The sequence below is a fragment of the Pavona decussata genome, unplaced genomic scaffold (genome assembly GCF_977016875.1).
Source record: "Pavona decussata unplaced genomic scaffold, jaPavDecu1.1 SCAFFOLD_16, whole genome shotgun sequence".
In the NCBI taxonomy this organism is placed as follows: Eukaryota; Metazoa; Cnidaria; class Anthozoa; order Scleractinia; family Agariciidae; genus Pavona; species Pavona decussata.
Genome location: NW_028145439.1, coordinates 114,769 through 137,869, shown reverse-complemented (window position 1 = coordinate 137,869; position 23,101 = coordinate 114,769). Strand labels below are relative to the sequence as shown.

The 23,101-nt window shown below is 38.5% G+C and overlaps 2 protein-coding genes across 2 annotated transcripts; both read right to left on the bottom strand.

The window, feature by feature from the left end:
• Positions 1 to 371: 371 nt before the first annotated feature.
• Positions 372 to 1,534, bottom strand: LOC146487135 (beta-1 adrenergic receptor-like). The gene has a single exon (XM_085085252.1). It carries the CDS (start codon positions 1,438 to 1,440, stop codon positions 523 to 525), a length of 918 nt encoding a protein of 305 aa, XP_084941378.1. The 5' UTR covers positions 1,441 to 1,534; the 3' UTR covers positions 372 to 522.
• Positions 1,535 to 15,435: 13,901 nt separating this feature from the next.
• On the bottom strand, positions 15,436 to 16,760 carry LOC146487134 (adenosine receptor A3-like). Its single transcript, XM_085085853.1, has one exon. The coding sequence runs from the start codon at positions 16,758 to 16,760 to the stop codon at positions 15,840 to 15,842; it is 921 nt and encodes a 306-aa protein (XP_084941979.1). The 3' UTR covers positions 15,436 to 15,839.
• Between the last annotated feature and the right edge of the window lie 6,341 nt (positions 16,761 to 23,101).

Sequence of the window (23,101 nt, the reverse complement as noted above, 5' to 3'; positions counted from 1 at the left end):
AATGGATAGATAGATAGATAGATAGATAGATAGATAGATAGATAGATAGATAGATAGATAGATAGATAGATAGATAGATAGATAGATAGATAGATAGATAGATAGATAAATCGACAATTGCAAACCATATATTGCAGTCAGAACAGCTGAATTACATATGGTTTTAAAATGTTATTACAGATGGTAAAAAGTTAAAAAAAACTGAGAGATGAGATTTAAAACAAGTTTTTTGTGTACTATATATACGTAAGCAAATAAGATAGGAAACGATTAAATAAATTCGACTCTATGTAGTTAATATCCATTGTCACTGTGTATGATGAATGAGTTCATGAGCCTGTTAGTATGTATTTAATATTGTATGTAGTTAATATCCATTGTCACTGTGTATGATGAATGAGTTCATGAGCCTGTTAGTGGGACAAGGAGAAATTTTAGATGTTTCTTCTTCCTTACACTATGAGTTTAAGATATGGCATTAGGAAGTAACACCTATATTACCTTCTCGTACTAGTTAATTAACTAACTTTGTAAGCAAAACAAGCTTCTGAATGTGGCCTTCATTGCCCGTCTCACATCTTTGATCTTCCAGCAATACAGAATCGGGTTAAGGGACGAGTTAGAATAAAGAACAGTGGTCGCACATGCCTCAACGAAATCCAATGTTCTACTACGCCATCCAGACAGCACTATTATAAAAAATGCGATATAAAATGGCACATACCAAACAACCAATGCCAACTGAACCCACGCTATACTAGACACGCTTTTCTTGTATTGTGCTATGTTGAGTGCAATTCTTCCTCTCGCTCGCTCATGCCGGGCTTGAAATTGAACTTGGGCTTGACGTTGTCGCAATGTAAGAAAGATCTTCAAGTAAGAGAACAACGAGATGCATAGAGAAAGTATTCCAATAACTACGCCTGTGGCGAAGACAGCAAGAAGTCCCCAAAAGGAGAAGCTGAAGCCAAATGAAATGTTCATTAACCAGATAAAACATATAGCTGCAGAAACTCGCCTTAAAGTTACAACTTGTCTGTATCTCAGCCCCAACAGCAGGGCGAGAAGTCTGTCAACACTAAGAGCCGTCAATGTGTAGATGGATACCCCACTCAGAGTGAAACTCGAAGCAACCGTTGCATTTAAAAGGTAATGTAAAACATCCATGTTTTTCTTTGTCACAGAATTCAGGATCATGCTGACATAAAGGGGTTGTGAAATTACACCGACGCACAGATCCGCTACAGCCAGGCATCGCAACAACAGTTTTGTTGGTGGATGAACAGAAGACACATTACGAAGAGCAACTAGAATCAGTGCATTGCCCAGTGTTGCAGTGATGGAAAGAAGAACGTTGAAAATTGAGAGGAATATAGCTCTCCTTGCTGTTAACTCTGGCACCCAGTAGCTATAGTCTTGACCGTCGGTGTCGGATATCATCGTTTGGAGCTTTAAGCTCAAAGTGTTCTCAGTTGATAGAAGGTGATATAATACAAAGGCTGTGCTTTGCGTGATCAGTGCTTCTTCAATTTTGTTCTCATAAATTAAGAAAAAAAAAACAGTAATAAATATTCAAATTATCACCTGCTGTAGCTCTATGACATTAAGTGTTGTGCGTCACTGTAAAATTGATCATCGGTGTTGTAACGCCCAAGAAACAAAAATCAAGCTGAGTCGATAGCTAAATAGTCAAAACTAAGCAAAATTAAGTTATTCGAGTCAATAGCTAGTCATGCCTGACTATGGTCTATTTCAAGGATCCGGACCCATAATCACTGTATACTGCTCTACTTAGTGAAAAATAAATACATGCAATCACCAATGACAACCATGTTTGGGTTTTAATGTGTAAATGGTATTTTTCTATATCATTATTTATTGGTTATTTTGTCACACGGCAGACATACATGTTCCAATTTTACGCGTATGTAAAGCAAAAGAAGATGACAACTATGTCGAGAAGACGAGCATGTAACTATCACTTATCGAACGAAACGCTTATGGAATAATAAAAGTTTTCCAATTCAAATCTGTTCGGTGCTGCCCACTAGCTCAGCCACTAGCTCTTCCTCTCTCTTAAAAATGCATTTAACATTCTCAATTAAATTTACAATATCATAGTCCAATGTGACTACTTTAATAAAGAACAGATAGGGGGATAGAAAGATAGATGGATCGATAAATCGTTACTTGGAAACCATATATTGCACTCAGAACGAATGAATTACATATGGTGGTATAATATAACTACAGATGATGAAAACTAAAAAAAAAAAATACAAAACAAATACATTTAGAGAGGAAATTAAAAACAAGGATTACTATATACTATAAAAGCCCTTAAACGATTACATAACTGTGTAGGATATTCATTTTCATGTTGCACGATGAAAGAGTTCATTAGCCTGTCAGTGGGACAGTGATAATGTTAAATATCTCTTTTTCCTTAGACTATGTGTTTAAGAGATCAGTGGCCTTAGGGGATAACAGCTATAATACCTTATCTCAATCATTTGTTGTTTTACGGCATGATTCTAAATTTTCTTATCTTGTCCCTAAACCATTTAAATTGGTAGCATTAAGAAATGCTTAAAAAATCGAGTAAGGGTTTTTTTTTTTAATGAAACACGTGTTGCGAGTTTTTTGATCGGCTTCATAAACATTCCTGGAAACGGGTGTGTCAACGGAATTCATTACAATTATCCTTTTGACAACGTTTGAAATTAGGATTTGAGAAATACACCGCATAGTAATGAGGAGTGTTTTATCAGCTGATAAAACACCACAAACTAATAAGGAGGAAATTTATCGACATAAAGTCACTACACGTGATGTATTATCAAAAATTTGATAGGTCAATGGGCTTATGAATTAACAATGAGTTTTGAACTTAATGCAAAATTACTGGGGTAAGAAATGCGTCAGTTGAAAAAACGGTATCGTTTATTGGTCTATTTTATAAAGGGGGAACTAAAAATTGTAATAAATATACAGTTCAGTGCGTCAAACTTTTGTTCTGTCATTTACCCACATCGTTGATCAAACAGTGGGCGAATCTTTTGCAGGCTAAGTACCCTAACTAACTTTGTAAGCAAAACAAGCTTCTGACTGTGGTCTTCATTGCCCGTCTCACATCTTTGATCTTCCAGCAGTAGAGAATCGGGTTAAGAGACGAGTTGGAATAAATAAAGGTGTATGCGCAAGCCATAATGACATCCATCGTCATACCACGCCATCCAGACAGCAGTATTATTACAACTGAGATATAAAATGGCACATACCAAACAATTAATGCCAACTGTACCCAAGCTATGCTAGAAACGCTTTTCTTGTATCTTGCTATGTTAAGTGCAATTCTTCCTCTCGCTCTCTCATGCCGGGCTTGAAATTGAATTTGGGCTTGACGTTGTCGCAAAGTGAGAAAGATCTTCGAGTAAGAGAAGAACGAGATGCATAGAGAAAGTATTCCAATAACTGCGCCTGTGGTGTAGACAGCAAGATGTCTCCAAAAGGAGTAAATCAAACCACATGTAATGCTCATTAACCAAAAACAACATACAGCCGCAAAAGCACGCCTTAAAGTTACAACTTGTCTGTATCTCAGCCCTAACAGCAGGGCGAGAAGTCTGTCAACACTAAGAGCCGTCAATGTGTAAATGGATACTCCACTCAAAGTAATACCAGAGGCAACCATTACCATAAAAAGGTAGAATAAAATATTCATGTTTATCTTTGTCACAGAATTCAGGATCATGGTGGCAAAAAGTGGTTGTGAAATTAAACCGACGCACAGATCCGTCACTGCCAGGCATCGCAACAACAGTTTTGTTGGTGGATGAACAGAAGACACATTACGAAGAGCAACTAGAATCAGTGCATTGCCCAGTGTTGCAGTGATGGAAAGGAAAATGTTTAAAGATAAGAGAAATATAGCTATCCCTGCTGTTAACTCTGGCACCCAGTAGCCTCGACCGTCGGTGCCGGTTGCCATCGTTTCGAGTTTTAAACTCAAAAGGTATCCGTTGAAAGAACGTGGTATAGTTCATCGGCTGTGCTTGGCGCGATCAGTGCTTTCTTCAATTTAGTTCTCGTGAATTTGATTTTAGAGAAAAGTCAATAATGAATATTCAAATTATTAGCTGCTGTATCTCAATGGCTGGTTGTGGGTCATTGACGTAGAATGGATGAAATATATCAAACTAAGTCGATAGCTAAATAGTCAAAACTAAACAAAATTAAGGCACCAGAGTCTTATGATGCCGAATCATCTTCCATTTCAAGGGTCAAACCCAAAATCACTGTCCTGCTTTACTTTGTAAAACCACATTCAGTCACCAATGATACACTATGCTTGGGTTTTAATGAGTAAACGGTCTTTTTCTACATCATTATTTATTATTTATTTTGTCACGGCAGACGGCTATACCTGTTACAATTTTACGCGTATACAAAGCAAAACAAGATGGTATCTGCGGCTTATGACTAGAAGTTAAGCTTATATACGGTACACCAACATGGCGGCGATGACATCATGACATCGCACTGCAACGGGGTGATATCGAGAAATTATTTCAGTGTACGATTCTATTAAAACACCCACACACACAACTCTTTAATTATTAATTTTAATTTCGTCAAATCCCCAAAATTAATGCGTCGTGTAAAAGCAGAGGCGCTTTTAAAAGTTGTTTTCTTTATGTATTACTAAACAATCTTTAGACATGTTGTACAGTTCACGTTCTGTGCACATATACAAACGTGCATCTATCACTTCTAAAACAACTCCGTGTTGAAGTTAACGATGGTCTAACGAAACGCGTTAAATACTAAAAGTTTTCCAATTCAAGTTCGTTCGATGCTGCTCACTAGTTTAGCATCATTAAAAAAAATAATAACGTTCTGAATTAAATTTACATATCAATAAACAATAAACTAATAAACAATAAATAGATCGATAAATCGTCGGACTGAAAACCATATACACTTTTTTTATATATATTTATAATGGCCTTTTTTATAAGAACGTTGAGGCTGAGATTAACTAAACTTTAAGACGAAAAAAGCATTCCTCTAATCATAGATAGTCATTTATTTATTTATTTATTTATTTATTTATTTATTTATTTACCTCTGCTTTTCATTTTCATTTTCGGTTTTGTTTTGGCCTAAGTATCATTAATATGACTATGTAATATATTTTAAGATTTACTGTAGCTATGCCATTGATTTTGGACCCATGTATAGCTATGATAATACTTTGTTCTAATTACTTAACCAAGGGAGCCCATTCCTTATGAGCCTTTTGACTTTGCTTTGGCTTCCTCGCCATTAGTGTTTAAATAATTAGTATTTTTCTTGCTTAATTTTTACAACTTATTTTAAATCAATAAACTGAACTGAATTGAACTGAAGAATATTACCCAGGCTGAGAGTCAGTTAAGAACATTTTTATTACGAAAAAATGTTTTTAAAACGAACAGTATAAATACGGATAAAATAATACATGTAAAAATTCAGTCTATATTGTCCAATTGACCCAAATAGTAGGTGTCTTGGCCACGTCCATGTCTTAAGAACATCCTAAGAACTTTTAATGCTCATATTGCCTAAAATAATAACATAATAATAAGCCTCAGCACCAAAGTGAGACGTTGTTATTAAAAAAGAGTGTATTTCAGTCAGAACGACTGAACTGCATATGGTGATACAATATAATTACAGATAAATGAAAAGTAAAACAAAAAAGAAACATAAGCACTGAAGAAAGAAATTGGTTAAATAAGGATATTCATTCTAATTGTGCATGATGAATGAGTTGATCGGCCTGCCAGTGTGGCAAGGTGGAATATTAAATATCTCTTCTTCTTTAGGCTATGAGTGTAAGAGACTGCTTTAGGGGCTAGCAGCTATGATACCTTATTGAACTGATTTCTGGCTTTTACTACATGATTCTAGCATTGCGTCCTGGACAATACAATACAATATTTATTTTGCCATATACACAACATTTACAGCACAAGATGGAGAAAATGAAGAAAATTTAGGAAAGATTAAGATAAATCCGTTTTGGACCATTTAAATTGGTAGCATTAACTTAATTTAAAATTACTAGGGTAAGAAATTTGTCACTTGAAACACAGGTATAATTTATTGGTCTATTTTATAAAGGGAGACTTGTAAATTATAATCAATATAAAGGTTAGTGCGAGAAATGTTTGTTATGTCACTTATACACATGGTTGATCAAAATGTGTGAGTGGTTGTGGCAGGCCAAGTGCCTAAATTAACTTTGAGTCTGACTGTGGTCTTCATTACCCGTCTGACATCTTTGTTTTTCCAGCAATACAGAATCGGGTTAAAGGACGAGTTGGAATAAAAAACAGTAGTTGCGCATGTCTCAACGAAATCCAATGTTCTACTACGCCATCCAGACAGCACTATTATAAAAAATGCGATATAAAATAGCACGAACCAAACAACCAATGCCAACTGCACCCAGGCTATGCTAGAAACACTGTACTTTCCTTGTATCGTGCTATGTTGAGTGAAATGCTTCCTCTCGCTCTCTCATGGTGGGCTTGAAATTGAACTTGGACTTCAAGTTGACGTTGTCGCAGTGTGTGAAAGATCTTCGAGTAACAGAACAACGAGATGCATAGAGAAAGTATTCCAATAACTGCGCCTGTAGTGTAGACAGCAAGATGTCTCCAAAAGGAGTAAATGAAACTGCATGTAATGCTCATTAACCAGAAACAACATACAGCTGCAAAAGCACGCCTTAAAGTTACAACTTGTCTGTATCTCAGCGTCCCAACAGCAGCGCGAGAAGTCTGTCAACACTAAGAGCCATGAATGTGTAGATGGATACTCCACTCAGAGTAATACCAGAGGCAACCATTACCATAAAAAGATGGAATAAAATATTCAGGTTTATCTTTGTCACAGAATTCAGGATCATGCTGACATAAAGGGGTTGTGAATTAGACCGACGCACAGATCCGTCACTGCCAAGCATCGCAACAACAGTTTTGTTGGTGGATGAACATTACGAAGAGCAACAAGAATCTGTGCATTGCCCAGTGTTGCAGTAATAGAAAGTAAAATGTTTAAAGATGAGAGGAATATAGCTATCCCTGCTGTTAACTCTGGTACCCAGTTGTCTTGACCGTCGGTGCTGGCTGACATCGTTTGGAGTTTTAAGCTCAGAGAATTCTCAGCTGATAGAACGTGAAATAATCCATTGCGCGATCAGTGCTTCTTCATTTTTTTTTCTCATAAATTAAAAAAAAAAGACAATAATGAATATTCAAATTATCACCTGCTGTAGCTCTATGACATTAAGTGTTGTGCGTCATTGTAAAATTGATCATCGGTTTTATAACGCCCAAGAAACAAAATCAAACTGAGTCGATAGCTCAATAGTCAAAACTACGCAAAATTAAGGAATTCGAGTCAAGAGCTCATCATGCTTGACCATCTTCAAGGATCAGACCCAAAATCACTTTACAGAACCTGCTCTACTTAGTGAAACATAAATACATTCAATTACCAACTAGAAATAACCAATGGTTAGGAAGTGCGGGCTAGAACACTTTTGAGTCGAGGGATTTTCAATAAAGCTTTGGTTGAGCATTGAAATTGGTTGGTCATCGCGTTGGGTAGTTAGATTTAAAAAACATGCATGGCTCTGTTACTGCGCAATCTGAGGGTTTGTTGTCATTTACATCCGAGATTCAATGGGTTGAAATGTCCGATTACACCCGAAACTATTGTGCGTTTTATAATCAAGGAAACCGCCGCTGTTTTCGAAGTTTTGATTCGAAAGATTATGTCCAGCGTATTGGCGCGTTTCCATTCTCAGTTTGTGAAACAACGGCCGAAAAAGTCGCAATCTTTTAGTTTCGATTCCTTCACTGTTTATAGCCAATTTATAAGTAATATAAATTTAAGTTAATGCAAACAACCATGAAAGGGAGGTCAGAGAATTGAGATGAGCTACCCTTCTGAAACAAACTGTTTGTCACGCAATATTCCACCGTGACAAGATTCTCTTTTTCCCCTCGTGACGCGTTAGCTCTAGACCAATCACATTCATGCTTTTCCTTCATGTCAGTCAAAGACCATGCGGTCGTATCTTCACACTGTAGTTCACTTCAAGTTCTCTGACCTCCCAGAGACTGTTTGAGAAATTGTAGCTAATTGTGAATTTTTGCCGTTATTACTCGTCTGAACTTCGCTCTAGCGGAGTTTTTTAGTGTGTTTTGGTTTGTTTCTACGAACTTCCGTTCAAGTCTACGTACACAAACAAGGACAATGCCGCCGCTTCGTCGAAAGTCCCGCGTTCAAGAGAGGAATGTGGTCGCCGATGCCGCACTTCTGAACAGTTTTTCGGTCCAACAACTAAGAAACTTGTGCCGACAAAAGAAGATTGGTTCCACCGGCAACAGGGCCACTCTTTTGAACCGGCTAAGAGGTTCTGGTCCCCAAGTCACGGCTTCAAACGCAAATCTGCGAGAACCAAATCTACCAAACAACGTGGGGGTAAATTCCCAAGACCATGTGGTCAACGCAAATGCGAACGATGCCACCTTCTCGCAAGGACAGTTAAATACAATTCGCCAACTGGTTCAGGAGTCTATCGCTGCTGCCTCGAGGGAACTCGCCAACGAAGCAGCTCTGGCCGCTGTTCAGGTTTTGCAGCCAAGTTCCTCGCAAACAGCTTCAAATCCCATTCCTGCCACACCAGCCATCGAGCCTGTCACACTACAGCAAACAGCAACTCCATCTAATGTATGTCAACATGCGGCGCCATTCCAGGACATCCCTGCGCAATACGTGAAGGATATACAGTCCGGTGAGTTCTTTGAGTTATCAAAGCTCCTTCCACAAAGTCTAGCAGAGTTCAATGAGGATGATACTCTGGTGCTCACCCTTGACAATTCAGTTGTTCGAGTCTCAAAGAAAGGCAAAACATCCACCTCTATCACAGAAATTGATCAGTGGACCACCGCGTTCACGACGTATATGAGCGTTTTCACGCAGAAGTTCCCTCTGCGTTCCCAAGAGCTATTACAGTACCTTAGCTTGATTAGGTATGCTGCACGGGTACATAAGGGTCTAGGATGGGCAATTTATGATTATAAATTCCGCCAAAAAGCTGGTCAACATAAGACCCGTGTGTGGTCGGAAATTGACCAGCAGCTATGGCTTACGATATTTACGGTGGCACCATCTGTGCTAAAGGAGGAGTATCCTCTTTTTTCAAATGGACCCCAAACTAGTAGTGTCTCAACTGGGGCCGAGCGCAGAGGCACTTGCCATAACTTCAACCGTAGTGGGTGGTGCAACAGGGACCCCTGTAGTTTCAAACATGTCTGTAACAAGTGTGCAGGGGCACACCCGGGACGTGACTGCCCCAAACTTCCAGGGAAACTACGAGAGCCCAGGGAACACGATCGAGACACTGCAAGGGATGGACACAAGGGAACCCTTCACTCCAACCCTTCCCGGAGAAAGTGAAGCATTCACTGGGTCCTTACCCACTCCTATTAATGTCAATAACCTAGAGAGGGTGCTTATTGACCACCCAGACCATTTATTTGTCTTGAGTTTATGTAACAGTCTTAGGTATGGTGCAGATATTGGATACAAAGGGGCCCGGGTTCCAAGTTTTTTCCCGAAACTTACCAACAGCATTAGTCGGCCACTTTCCGATGGCCGAATTCCATTTGCAGTCTTGTATATTCTAGATTGATTTTATGAGCTTATTTTCTTCTTACTGTTCGTCTATGGGGAGTACACTTTGTGTATTTTTGGGGATGAAGTGCTCCATACAGGTCGCCCCTTTGCCCCATAGACTCACATGGTCAGTTTTGGTGGCAGAATGGGCCCCCCATATATCCTTGTTACCATGGTAACAATGAACTTCTTATCATGGTAACAATGAGCTAAACCTTTGTTGTTGTTGTGGTTGTCCCCAGGGGGCCTGGGAATTAGGATCCCAGAGAGAGGATTAGGACCTCTCTGTAGCCTGGGGACTTGATGGACTCATGAAAAAGAGGGAGAGGATTACCACCTCTCATGGCCTGGGGATTAGGACTCCAGAGAGAGGATTAGGACCTCTCTTTAGCCTGGTTGTTGTTGTGTGACAAATGTTATTATTGTGTGAGTCCTCTCGTTCCCAACCACCTTACATTGTACCTGTCTCATCTTGTAAGATTCCAATAATATTGGCAACTCGAGCACTTCATCCCCTACCCCCTTTCTCCCATACATTTGTTGTTGTTATCTTGTTCGATATTTTCATGGGTTGGGAGCATTAATACTGGGTTTAGTGGATAGGTATTCCAGTCATCTCTCAGAGGAAGACACGGTTACAATTTAAAATTAGTTGATAGAAAATGAAGAAAACGTGACATTGTCTTTTGAGATGATCTCGATAATATTTATGCGAATTTGTAACGCTACGCCTAAGATGTAAACATTTGCGGCGGCTTTCAAAGTTTGCTCAAAGGCAAGCGAACGGCCACGTTGAAGTTTCCCCGGTTCCTTGCCGAATTCTACCGTAAATGTTGTACATTTTTAAATAAGGAAATGCTTTTTCCGAAGTTTTCATTCGAAAGATTCAAGTACAATCAAGTATAATCTTGCGCAGCGAAGATATTTCAGAAGTGATCGTGTTTATACATTCCGCCTAAAAGCCGCAATCTTGCTCCGGTGTAAGAGTTGATCGATTGGAAGGCTGCTCTGAATCAAATTTATAAAGCCAAACATGCCAGCACTGCTTAAATAGAGCCTCCAAAATGCAAAAGAATGTCTAATATCTTATTCTGTGGCAAAATTGCAGGTACAAGTATGTAAAAGCTTGCGCTTTGGAATCCAGTGATATTACTGACGCATATGTTGAGTCCCATTCCGAGATCTGTGGAGTGTTCATGTGAAGAAATTGTGTAGCAAACGCCCAACCAAAGTCCTATGTTTGCCATATTTGTAGAGTATTCAGGTGAAAAGAACATGGTAGATGTTATCATCTACGATTCCACTGACGGTTTGCATCGCATCTTAAATGAAGTTCGTCGAAACAAGTTTTCAGCGCTTGCTGCTCTTCTTTTGACATCTCAGCGAGAATTGAGTTTTAAAGAAACTGTTTCTTTCCATTGTCAACCTTTTAAATGTACGTTAACACTCCAATGAAGCGAAACTTTGGCTGTGAAAGTCGAATAAACTGGCCGACGCGGCGACCATCTTTTAAAATATTCTTGTTCGAGTGGAAATGGATTCTGATTGGTTTAAGAGGGTTTATGGATCGATTTTGCAGAACAATTTTGCTCCAACATCGAGATCTTGCGTGCAAAATAGGGTTGCGGTCTCTCCTTGAGCCCGCAATGACAAACCATGCTTGGGTTTTAATGCATGAGTAAACGGTCTTTTGCTGTATCATTGTCTATTATTTATTTTGTAACTCGCAAGACATACATGTTACAATTTTACGCGTATATAAAGCAAAAGAAGATGGTAACTATGACGGGGAGACGTGAAGGACGCTTATGCCTATGACTAGAAGTTTAGTTCCATGTATATATACAAGAGGTATCACTTATAAAACAACTCAGTGATGAACTTCTCGAACGAAACGATTATAGAATAGTAAAAGTTTTACAATTCAAATCTCCCGGCATAGTAAATCGAACCCAATCGAACTAAATTTCAATCGAACTCAATCGAACTCAATCCGTGGATTGAGTTTAATTGAGTTCGACAATCGAACGAAATCGAACTCACCGAAAAGAATAAAAATCAATCGAACCCAATCGAACGTTCGATTTTCGAACTCGTGATTTGTGTAAAACAGGCTTTGAAAATCCCTAACCAGATCTTGGAAGCTCGAGTTACTTCAGCACGGAGTGTAGCGCACGTGTTTTTCGTAAACGAAGAAATTACACAGAAATGGCTTCAGATGCGCTGTGGATTGTAAGCTTCAAATGCGTAGTAAAAAGGCTACCAGGAATGCCGCTTTGACGTCAAGGATGGCGAAGATTTTGAGTAATTTGCTTGTATTTTTTAGTTCGATTTGTCATTCCGCAATTGTAAGTTAGCTAAAAAAGGAAAGGGTACGACAATTTCGGAAAACGCCCGCGGGAATAATGTTCGGGAAATCTGTTCGGGTCTGCTCACTACCTCAGCCTTTTTAACGGTAGTCCCTAAGCTCTTCCTCTCTCTTAAAAATGCATTTAACGTTTATACTCGAATTCTACGTGTTCTGATAGTATTGGAAATAGTCAAACGCGATCTTTTCAATTCCGTAGGGTTATGCGCCAAGGCTGCATTTTAAGTCCTCTGCTCTTTAATCGATATGTTAATGAGTTAGCCTTTTCGTTCAACAATATTTTTTTTCTGACCCCTTTGTAGTACCAATGCAAATGGCACCAAACCGGCAGTTCATTATTTTATACAGATGACTTAATTATATATTCACGATCAAAATTGGGATTACAAAATTGCCTTAACAGTTTATCATCATTTTGCAACTCGTGGATGCTAAAAATAAACCGTACGAAAACCAAGATAATGATTTTTCAAAAATGCACAAAAAAATGTGATTATACCTTTCACATAGGCAATTAATTAATAGATATAGCACAAGACTACACTTACGTAGGAACTCGCATTTCCTCTTCCGGAAATTTCACACTTTCGCTTGAAAACCTTCGAGAAAAAGCTCTTCATGCTTTTTTTAGTCTAAGACGACAAACTGATTTTAGTACACGGAAACCTTCCCTTGCATGTAAAATGTTTGACTCAATGATTCAGTCAATTCTTACCTCCAATAGTGAAGTGTAGGGTGCCTTTGTTGAATCAGATTTTAAGAACGGTTTGCTGTAAAGACCGACTAAGCATATACAAAATAGAAAAAACCGATTTCCCCAAACTTTGCCAGAATAAAGGGCTTGGTGAACTACTTAATATAAAAATATATTAAGTTTCGTTTTGTTAATTTCACCCATGGAGGCGGGCTAAAATCACGCAGAAGTAGGCACTTTTGTAGAAGCTCCCTTCTATACAATAAGCCTTTTCTAGAAAAGATTAACCCAACAGAAGGAACAATTATATTTTCTTAAATGACTAGCGACGTCAAAGTTAAATAATACGTATCTTTGAATTTTTGACTAATTTTTTTAAGTTGCGCCTTGTTACCGGTGATTATAACAACCTAATTTTGGCTAAATTCGAGGACAAAAAAAGGATTTTGGTACATCGCTTTGCCCCACAAAACTACACTCCAGGAAAACATAATCATTTCAACTAAACATTGATCGAATAAAAATTTGGGGTAAATTAAACAGCGAGTTCTCACGTTTTCAAAACATGTCACTTCAGCAATTAAGAGCGACCTTTGACCTTTTATATCGAGGGGAAATATAAACGAGAGCTTATAAACCCTGACTTTTCTTCTCCGGAAGACGCTTATTTTTACTCTGCTGGCACATTTTGAGTAAGGGAAAACTACACATTTGAATTTGAAGTTATGTACTAGCTATAAAAGAGAATTTGAAAAGTAAAATTAGCAATTCAATTCCACTTTGCGTAGGCGGTTCCGATTTGTTTATCACGAAATTGCGATTTTAAAGGCTGTTTACAACACAAATACGGCATCAACTACAAGGTAAACCTCATTCTACTGAATGATTAATAAATATTTCTTACCTTAGAGATCTTTTTGAACTAGTAAGTTTAAGAAATGTGTCAGTTGAAAAAAAAAAAACGGTATCATTCATTGGTCTATTTTATAAGGGGAGAACTATAAATTGTAATAAATATAAATTTTTGCACTCTAGTCCTGGGATCGGTTTTTTTTTTTAGAAGAAGCTACTCAGGTCATAAATAGGGTAGGGAAAATCGCAGATTTTGGTCATAAATAGGGCAAGGGTTTTGGGAAGCGGGCCGCACACCCCAACCCAATTTTTGTTGGAGTACCCCCCCGCCCCCCCGGGAATACCACGCCATCCAGACAGCAGTATTATTAAAAGTGAGATATAAAATGGCACATACCAAACAGCTCATGCCAACTGCACCCACGCTATGCTAGAAGCGCGTGCTATGTTGGATGGAATCCCTCCTCTTGCTCGCTCATGCCGGGTTTGAAATTGAACTTGGGTTTTTTGTCGCAGTGTGAGAATTAAGATCTTCGAGTAAGAGAGTAACCAGATGCATAGACAAAGTATTCCAATAATATAACTGTGCCTGTGATCGATGTAGACAACAACATGTTTTGAGGTGGATGAGCAGAAGACACATTACAAAGAGCAAATAGAATCAGTGCATTGCCCAGTGTTGCAGTAATAGAAAGAAATTTTTTTAAATATGAGAGGAATATAGCTATCCCTGTTGTTAACCGGCACCCAATAGTCATGACCGTCGATGCCGGCTGCCATCGTTTGGAGTTTTAAGCTCAAAGAGTTCTCAGTTGATAGAACGTGATATAATTCATCCTGACTGCGCTTTGCGGGATCAGTGCTTCTTCAATTTTGTTCTCATGTATTAAAAAAAAAAAAGACAATGATGAATATTCAAGTTATCACCTGCTGTAGCTCTATTTATGCGTCATTGTAAAATTGACTGACATCGGTGTTATAACATCCAAGAAACGAAATCAATCTGCGGCGATAGCTAAATGTTCAAAACTACGCAAGATTAAGGAATTTCGAGTCTATAGCTAATCATGCCTGACCATTTTCTATTTCAAGGATCGGACTTATAATCACTGTACTGCTCTACTTAGTAAAAAAAAATACATTCAATCACCAATGACAAACCATGCTTGGGTTTTAATGAGTAAACGGTCAACTTTTCTATATCATTATCTATTATTTATTTTATCAGACGCAAAACATACATGCTACAATTTTACGCGTATCTAAAGCAAAAGAAGATGGCAACTATGGTGAGGAGAGGTAAAGGACTGTTTAATGCTTATGACTAGAAGTTTGGTTCCGTGTTCACATACAAGCATGTAACTATCACTTATAAAACACCTAAGTGATGAAGTTAGCGAACGAAACGCTTATAGAATAATAAAAGTTCAACAATTCAAATCTGTTCGGTGCTGCTCACAAGCTCAGACTTTTTAACGGTAGTCCCTAAGCTCTTCCTCTCTTTTTAAAATGCTTTTGACGTTCTCAATTAAATTTAAATATTGTAATACAGTTCAATATGACTACTGTAATATAGAACAGATAGGGAGATAAATGGATCGATAAATCGTAAAAGGAAAACCATATATTGTGCACTGTATTGTAGTCAGAACGAATGAATCACATATCGTGGTATAATGTAACTACATACAGATTATGAAACCTTTAGAAATGCAAAAAAAAAAAAAAAGAGAAGAAACATTTATAAATGAAACTAAAAACATCGATTACTATATATTATAAAAGCCTTTAACAGAGAAAACGATTAAATAACTATGTAGGATATTCATTTTAATGTTGCATGATGAAAGTATTAATCAGGCTGTCGGTGGGACAGTGAGAATATTAAATATCTCTTCTCCCTTAGGCTATAAGAGTAAGAGATATCCTTAGGGGATAACGGCTATAACACCTTATTGTACTCATTTGTGGCTTTACAGCACGATTCAATAATTTCTTTTCTTGCTCCTAAACCATTAAAATTGGTAGCATTTACTTAATTTAAAATTTCTGGGGTAAGATATGCGTCAGTTGAAAAAAAAAACCGTATCGTTTGCTTGTCCATTTTAAGAGAAGACTTTTGTTCTTCAACTTAGCCACATGGTTGTTCAAACTGTGGTCAAATCTCTGGAAAGCAAAGTCCCCTAACTAACTCTGTACTGTCTGTAAGCAAAACAAGTTTCTGACTGTGATCTTCATTGCCCGTCTCACATTTTTGATCTTCCAGCAATAGAGGATCGGGTTAAGGGACGAGTTGGAATAAAGAACTGTGGTTGCGCATGCTACAATGAAATCCAGTGTTTTACCACGCCATCCAGACAAGTGTATTACAAGAAATGCGATATAAAATGGTGCAAACCAAACAACCAATGCCAACTGAACCCACGCTATGCTAGAAACACTTTTCTTGTATCGTGCTATGTTGAGTGAAAAGCTTCCTCTCGCTCTCTCATGGCGGGCTTGAAATTGAACTTGGGCTTGACGTTGTTGCAGTCTGAAAAAGATCTTGGAATAAGAGAACAACGAGACGCATAGAGAAAGTATTCCAGTAACTGTGCCTGTGGTGAAGAGAACACGATGTCTCCAAAAGGGGTAAATGAAGCCAAACGTAATGCTCATTAACCAGAAAAAACATATAGCTGCAAAAACTCGCCTTAAAGTTACAACTTGTCTGTATCTCAGCCCCAACAGCAGGGCGAGAAGTCTGTCAACACTAAGAGCCGTCAATGTGTAGATGGATACCCCACTCAGAGTGAAACTCGAAGCAACCGTTGCAATTAAAAGGTAATGTAAAACATCCATGTTTTTCTTTGTCACAGAATTCAGGATCATGCTGACATAAAGGGGTTGTGAAATTACACCGACGCACAGATCCGTTACAGCCAAGCATCGCAACAACAGTTTTGTTGGTGGATAAACAGAGGACACATTACGAAGAGCAACTAGAATCAGTGCATTGCCAAGGATTGCAGTGATGGAAAGAAAAATGTTTAAAGTTGAGAGGAATATAGCTATCCCTGCTGTTAATTCTGGTACCCAGTTGTCTTGATCGTCGGCGCCGGCTGCCATCGTTTGGCAGTTGATAGAACGTGATATAATTTATCGGCTGTTCTTTGCGTGGTCAGTGCTTCTTCAATTTTGTTCTCATCAATAAATGAATATTTAAATTATCACCTGCTATCACCAAGTGTTGTGTTTCATTGTGAAATTGAACATCGGTTTTATGACAACCAAGAAACAAAATTAATCTGAGTGGATAGCTCAATAATCAAAACTACGCAAAATTAAGGAATTCGAGTCTATAGCTTATCATGCTTGACCATCTTCTTGAAGGATCAGACCCAAAACCGCTGTACTGCTCTACTTAGTTGAAAATAAATACATTCAATCCCCAATGACAAACCATGCTTGGGTTTTATTGAGTAAACGGTCTTTTTCTATATCATTATCTATTATTTGTTTTGTCACTCGCAAGACATACATGTTACAATTTTACACGTACTTATAGAAATTATTGTCCAGACAATAAAAAATTTTATGCTGCCCCTCGGTTAAGGTTACCGGATACCTTCGCGAGTCGTTTTTTGCCAAAAAAAAATTTTGAGGCCAAATTAAGAGGGTGTCCGCGTAAGAACGGATAAGGCAAATTTCGCTGATTTTTTTCTATGAACATCAATCATTATATCCCATAAACAAATATCACATTTACTGAGCTCAATGCGATCCTTTTCGTTGTTGGCGAGACGGTTTACAAGGTGACCTCAAAACTACCCAATTTACCTTCGGGGATTCTACAATTTATCTATACATTGCCGGTGCTGTCAAAACGTCATTCCTTGCTCAAACAGCTTGAATATTTTACGCATTGAAGTTCCATTTGTCAATAATAATTTAAAGGTTTAACTTTTGTTTACTGTGAAATTTTTCACTGAGTTACCATTTTTTCAATATACCCCCGCCCAAACTTCAGAATGCATTAAACGTGACATACATGTAGTTGAAGCCTATTTCCACAAAAGTGGGACCTGACTTAGGGTTAAGTCTATTTTAACTCAAAAGCACTAACACCAATCTACTAATGTATAGAATAAAATTTGCGGGCACTTTACGCTGCGTGCCGTAAAGAGCTCTGCGATATCCCTAATATTCACGGATTTCAATCGAAACTAAACATAAAGCCGTCAGATCGATAGACACATTTCTGATCCGAACTCTTTTAGAAATACAATAATAATCGCTAGGTAAATATTTCTGGCCATTTAGCCATAGTTTAGAGAAGATCTATCCTTTTATTGGTATTTTAAATGAAACCTCTTGAGCTATTGTTCTTTTCCACGATGTGCTATAGCAGTGTTTGTTTTGCGTGACTGACAGTTGTTCATTTCAAGGTATACAAATTATTTAATATTCATTCTACGCTCAATTTAAAGCGTTACCTTTTTTGTATGTATGAATAAAATCAGTAGTTAAAAATTTTCTGCAAGACAAAGAATTAGCTGGGAAAAAGTTCCTTTCTCCCTCTTATAGTATGTGAACTGGTTTCTTTACGTTTCGTGACGGAGTGTTTATTTATCAACGTATCAAGACTCCGTGGTTCATTTCAGTCTTATTAAATTAAAACCCAGAGGTGTTTCAATTTGAATATTTTGTCAAAACCCTCCTAGCACATACCGAAAGGTCGACATTACTTACAAATGTCTGCTATTGTATCCAGTTGTTTCCTGCATGAAAAATTGCAATCCAGTAGAGACAAGAAGAGCTTTGTTTTGCTTTCTGAAAGCAACTCAAATATATCGGCGCATTTGGCGAGCTGTTATTGATCAAAATGCGGCGATATTAGCGAAGCAGAACTGATCTTGGGAAAAGAGCGGGTATTCGTGGCTCGTCAGCGACCCGGTTTGTGAGCTTGCCTATCTGCCTGAGACACGGACATGGGCAAAGTCGTGCCAGTACACTTGCTGGGAAGATTGTAGGCCCGGGGGGAGGGGGGGTACTTCCTTATAAGAGGCTAATGGGGATGTGCCGCTGGATGGGGTTGCATTTTCACGACTGGATTGACTAGAATGGGGTTGCATTTTCAATAGAGTTTACGTTACTAGAATGGGGTCGCACATTTTCGGATTTTTGGGGTAAGAAAATTCTATAAGTATGGATTCAAAATGGTCTCGGTTAAAAAGTTCAGAAAGTTGTTGTTTATTAAATGTAACAATCACCTCGCAGTACATTCCGTTCTTGAAAGTAGATGCATAAACAGAGAGTGACTTAGTTGGGATCGCGAAAATTACATTTTCCCAAAAAGTGACTAAGATGGGGTCTATAACTGGCCGCAATATAGACTACAATGGGGCAGGGGCTCCGAGAGGCCAGCGGCACATACCCAGCAAAACTGAACCCAAGTATCCCACCGGGACTGTAAGTGTGGCGGGGAGACAAGTCATAACTGGAGTGGTCGATGAAATGATTCTTATGTTTGGCAAAATCGCAGCTGTTGGTTCGCGTAAGTAAGATTTTCCTTTAGGCTGTGGTGTACTTTTCTCCGTCGTCCGGTTCCACTATGGTTTATTTTCGGTTTCTACTTTCACAATGTTTATCTCGCCAGTCAATGTATAATTTCTAAGGAAAACCAAATCTCTAAAAAAACACGTGATTTCAAGGTATGGATGCACCGAGTGTCGGAGTGCGTTTTCTTTTTACCTGGTTTCAAAAAGAAAGATTAGTCTTTTACGGCTGGATTGCCGTTGGAGCTCTTTTGAAGTGATTGGAGAGGATATGAAAGCACAAGAAAACAAGCTGTATCGATGAACCGTCATTCTTCGAAAAACTATACAAATCAATTTGCGGTCGAGATTAATTGGTATATATACAACACTTAGGCAACACCAGCCCAATGTGGTTCCAATTACTTCTGTGACCTCAAAAAAAAAGTGTTCACCTGTTCACCATCCATCTCAAGTATTACCTGTAATATTTAACGCAATCTGTGTTTATCCTATTCTATGGATGAGAGAACTTATGTCAATGATTTTGTCGTAGTGCATCTATATACTTAGCTATCTGCACTTCTTGCCGCAAGAACAAAATCGTTCGCCAAAATGTTCCTAATAAATCCCGGGAATAAAACATGCGGGCAGATAGGCAAGCTCACAAATCGGGACGCTGACGCGCCACGAATACCCGCTCTCTTCCCAAGATCAGCTCTGTTTCGCTAATATCACCGCATTTTGATAAGCAACAGCTCGCCAAATGCGCCGATATATTTGAGTTGCTTTCAGAAAGCAAGCTCTCCTTGTCTCTGCTGCATCCACAATGAGTCTGTAATTTTTCATGCAAGGAACAATTGGATGGAATAGCAGACATTTGTAAGTAACGCAGGTGATGCCGACCTTTCGGAATGTGCTAGGAGGGTTTTGACAAAATATTCAAATATTAACACCTCTGGGTTTTAATTCAATAAGACTGAAATGAACAACGGAGTCTTCGTCACAAAACGTAAAGAAACCAGTTCACATACTATAAGAGGGAGAAAGGAACTTTTTCCCAGCTAATTCTTTGTCTTGCAGAAAATTTTTAACTACTGATTTTATTCATACATACAAAAAAGGTAACGCTTTAAATTGAGTGTAGAATGAATATTAAATAATTTGTATACCTTGAAATGAACAACTGTCAGTCACGCAAAACAAACACTGCTATAGCACATCGTGGAAAAGAACAATAGCTCAAGAGGTTTCATTTAAAATACCAATAAAAGGATAGATCTTCTCTAAACTATGGCTAAATGGCCAGAAATATTTACCTAGCGATTATTATTGTATTTCTAAAAGAGTTCGGATCAGAAATGTGTCTTTCGATCTGACGGCTTTATGTTTAGTTTCGATTGAAATCCGTGAATATTAGGGATATCGCGGAACTCTTTACGGCACGCAGCGTAAAGTGCCCACAAATTTTATTGGTGTTAGTGCTTTTGAGTTAAAATAGACTTAACCCTAAGTCAGGTCCCACTTTTGTGAAAATAGGCTTCAACTACATGTATGTCACGTTTAATGCATTCTGAAGTTTGGGCGGGGGTATATTGAAAAAATGGTAACTCAGTGAAAAATTTCACAGTAAACAAAAGTTAAACCTTTAAATTATTATTGACAAATGGAACTTCAACGCGTAAAATATTCAAGCTGTTTGAGCAAGGAATGACGTTTTAACAGCACCGGCAATGTATAGATAAATTGTAGAATCCCCGAAGGTAAATTGGGTAGTTTTGAGGTCATCTTGTAAACAAAGAAAAAGATAGCATTGAGCTCAGTAAATGTGATACTTGTTTATGGGATATAATGATTGATGTTCATAGAAAAAATCAGCGAAATCGGTGAAAAGTCGGAATTTGCCTTATCCGTTCTAACGTGGACAGCCTCTTAAACATTTCTAGTCTCGCTTCATTTTCAAAAAAAATATATTACAAATCTTGAGGCGTGCGCGAATTGTCAACAAGAAAGTTTTTTCAAATGAAATTCTATCACCTGCCAGAGTGCTATAAGCCAATTAAAATTTGTCAGCGTCAGGGCTTCTCGTGATGTTTGTCGCGGTAAAACATCCCGAGCCGTTCATTTCATGCCGTCTCTCTTCCTTTTGTTTTACGTTTGCAACTTGTGATTTATTCACACCAAGTTTTCGCTTGTGTTCGTTTTGTGTATCGTGTATGGCGAAATATAAGAAAGAGAAGAGTCCGTGGTTGAAAACTAAGAAGAAAACTGGTCCTAAGAAAGAAAAGAAGAAAGTTTCCGATGAAGGATGGCGAAAAACTCTTGGCGAAACCGCATAAGCGCGTAGCGCATAAGCCCAGGTACAATAATCGATATATCGAGTTCTTTGAGGCCCTTTCCCTCCCTACATATTGCGCTCAACGCTGGATAATGGTATATATAAATCAGGCGCGTAGGAGGGGGGGTTCGAGGGGTTCGAACGAACCCCCTTTGAAGATCAATAATGGCGGAAGAAAAACTTTTAAATAAAGTTCCTACGGTCGAAATACATCAACCAAAGAAAAATAGAGATATAAACCCGTTCTTTAGGCCTTATGTCTTATCCTCAGTAAAATAAAAATTGTCAAGAACCCTTGGAGATTAATTTCAATGACGTTTCATTTTTTGCCCGAAAAAGCCGGGCCATAGAAAAGCATGCTTTGCGATACGTTTTGTTCTCTGAATGCGGCATTGTTCTGAAATGAGATTCACTTCAAACTTAATAGTTCAACCCTTGTTGAGTTTCACGCGCAATTACGTACAAGTTCGCCTGAGAACATTCACTTGTGAATGTGAACGTTCCATAAGCGCAATGAGGAGAGAGTAGGCTGTCCGCCCTGGCTCTAATGCATATCAAATATGATATGCCTGTCAATCTTGACGAGATAGTCAATTTGTTCAAAGGCCTACACCCGAGAATGATGCAGTTTACCAGCTCGGTGTATGACTATCAGCAGATCGAATAGCTATCAGAAATTGACAGGGCGCGGAATGTACGTTGAACTTTCTTGTTTAAGTTGAAACAATTATGCCGTCGAAGTGATGTATATAGCTTAAAAAGCTGCTGTGTAACAAAGTTGTGATTTGCCTAAAATGGGTCTCAAAATGCAGGAAATAAGGTTTCTTGGAACCTAGATTTTCAAAACTTTCAGGGGGAACCCCCCTAGTAAGAGCTCCGGCGCTCAGCAAGATTTGGGGCTCAACGAACACCCCTATCGAAACCTTAGCTACGCGCCTGTAAATAGTCCTTCAACGTACCCCAGTGACCGCATTTCTGCCTGCAGCTGTTCTTTCGGATCAATGGGGCTCACCGTCGAGGCCACTGCAGTTTTCCTTTTCTTCGAATAATTTTTCTGCCCGGCTTTTGCGAGGAAATCCGAGAAATTCTGACTGGTAATAGAACTGCAGTCACGCACTCAACTTTTCCGGCGCGACACTAGTAATCTCAGGGGACTCAGCAGTAGGTCTCCTGTAATTCTATTGGCTTTCGACGTCGGCGGCATCCACAGTGTTGAAATATGCGGCATTAGGGCGTGAAATGTTTGTAAATCTTTAGAAGCGAAAAAAACCTTCTTCGTTTTTACGCGAGTGCGCTTCCTTTACAGCGGTTACCAACAACACGCGACCTAAGGCATTCAAAAGAGTCGGATAAAGTTGCGTTTTGGTGGACGTCAATCAAGGAAAAGCCGTTGAAATTATTTTGAATTCTGACAAGATTCCAAGGTAGCCTTGCAAGAAACTAAGAATTTTATCTCGTTTAGAGAAGGTAAAGTTTATTTAAATTGATTCTCCAGCCAGATCAAGCGCAAATTAAAGGTATTTTTGAATTAAAAATTCGATTTTGACTGCATGTGATCATTTGCTCACTTGCACGCATCGCTGATTTAATTGTCA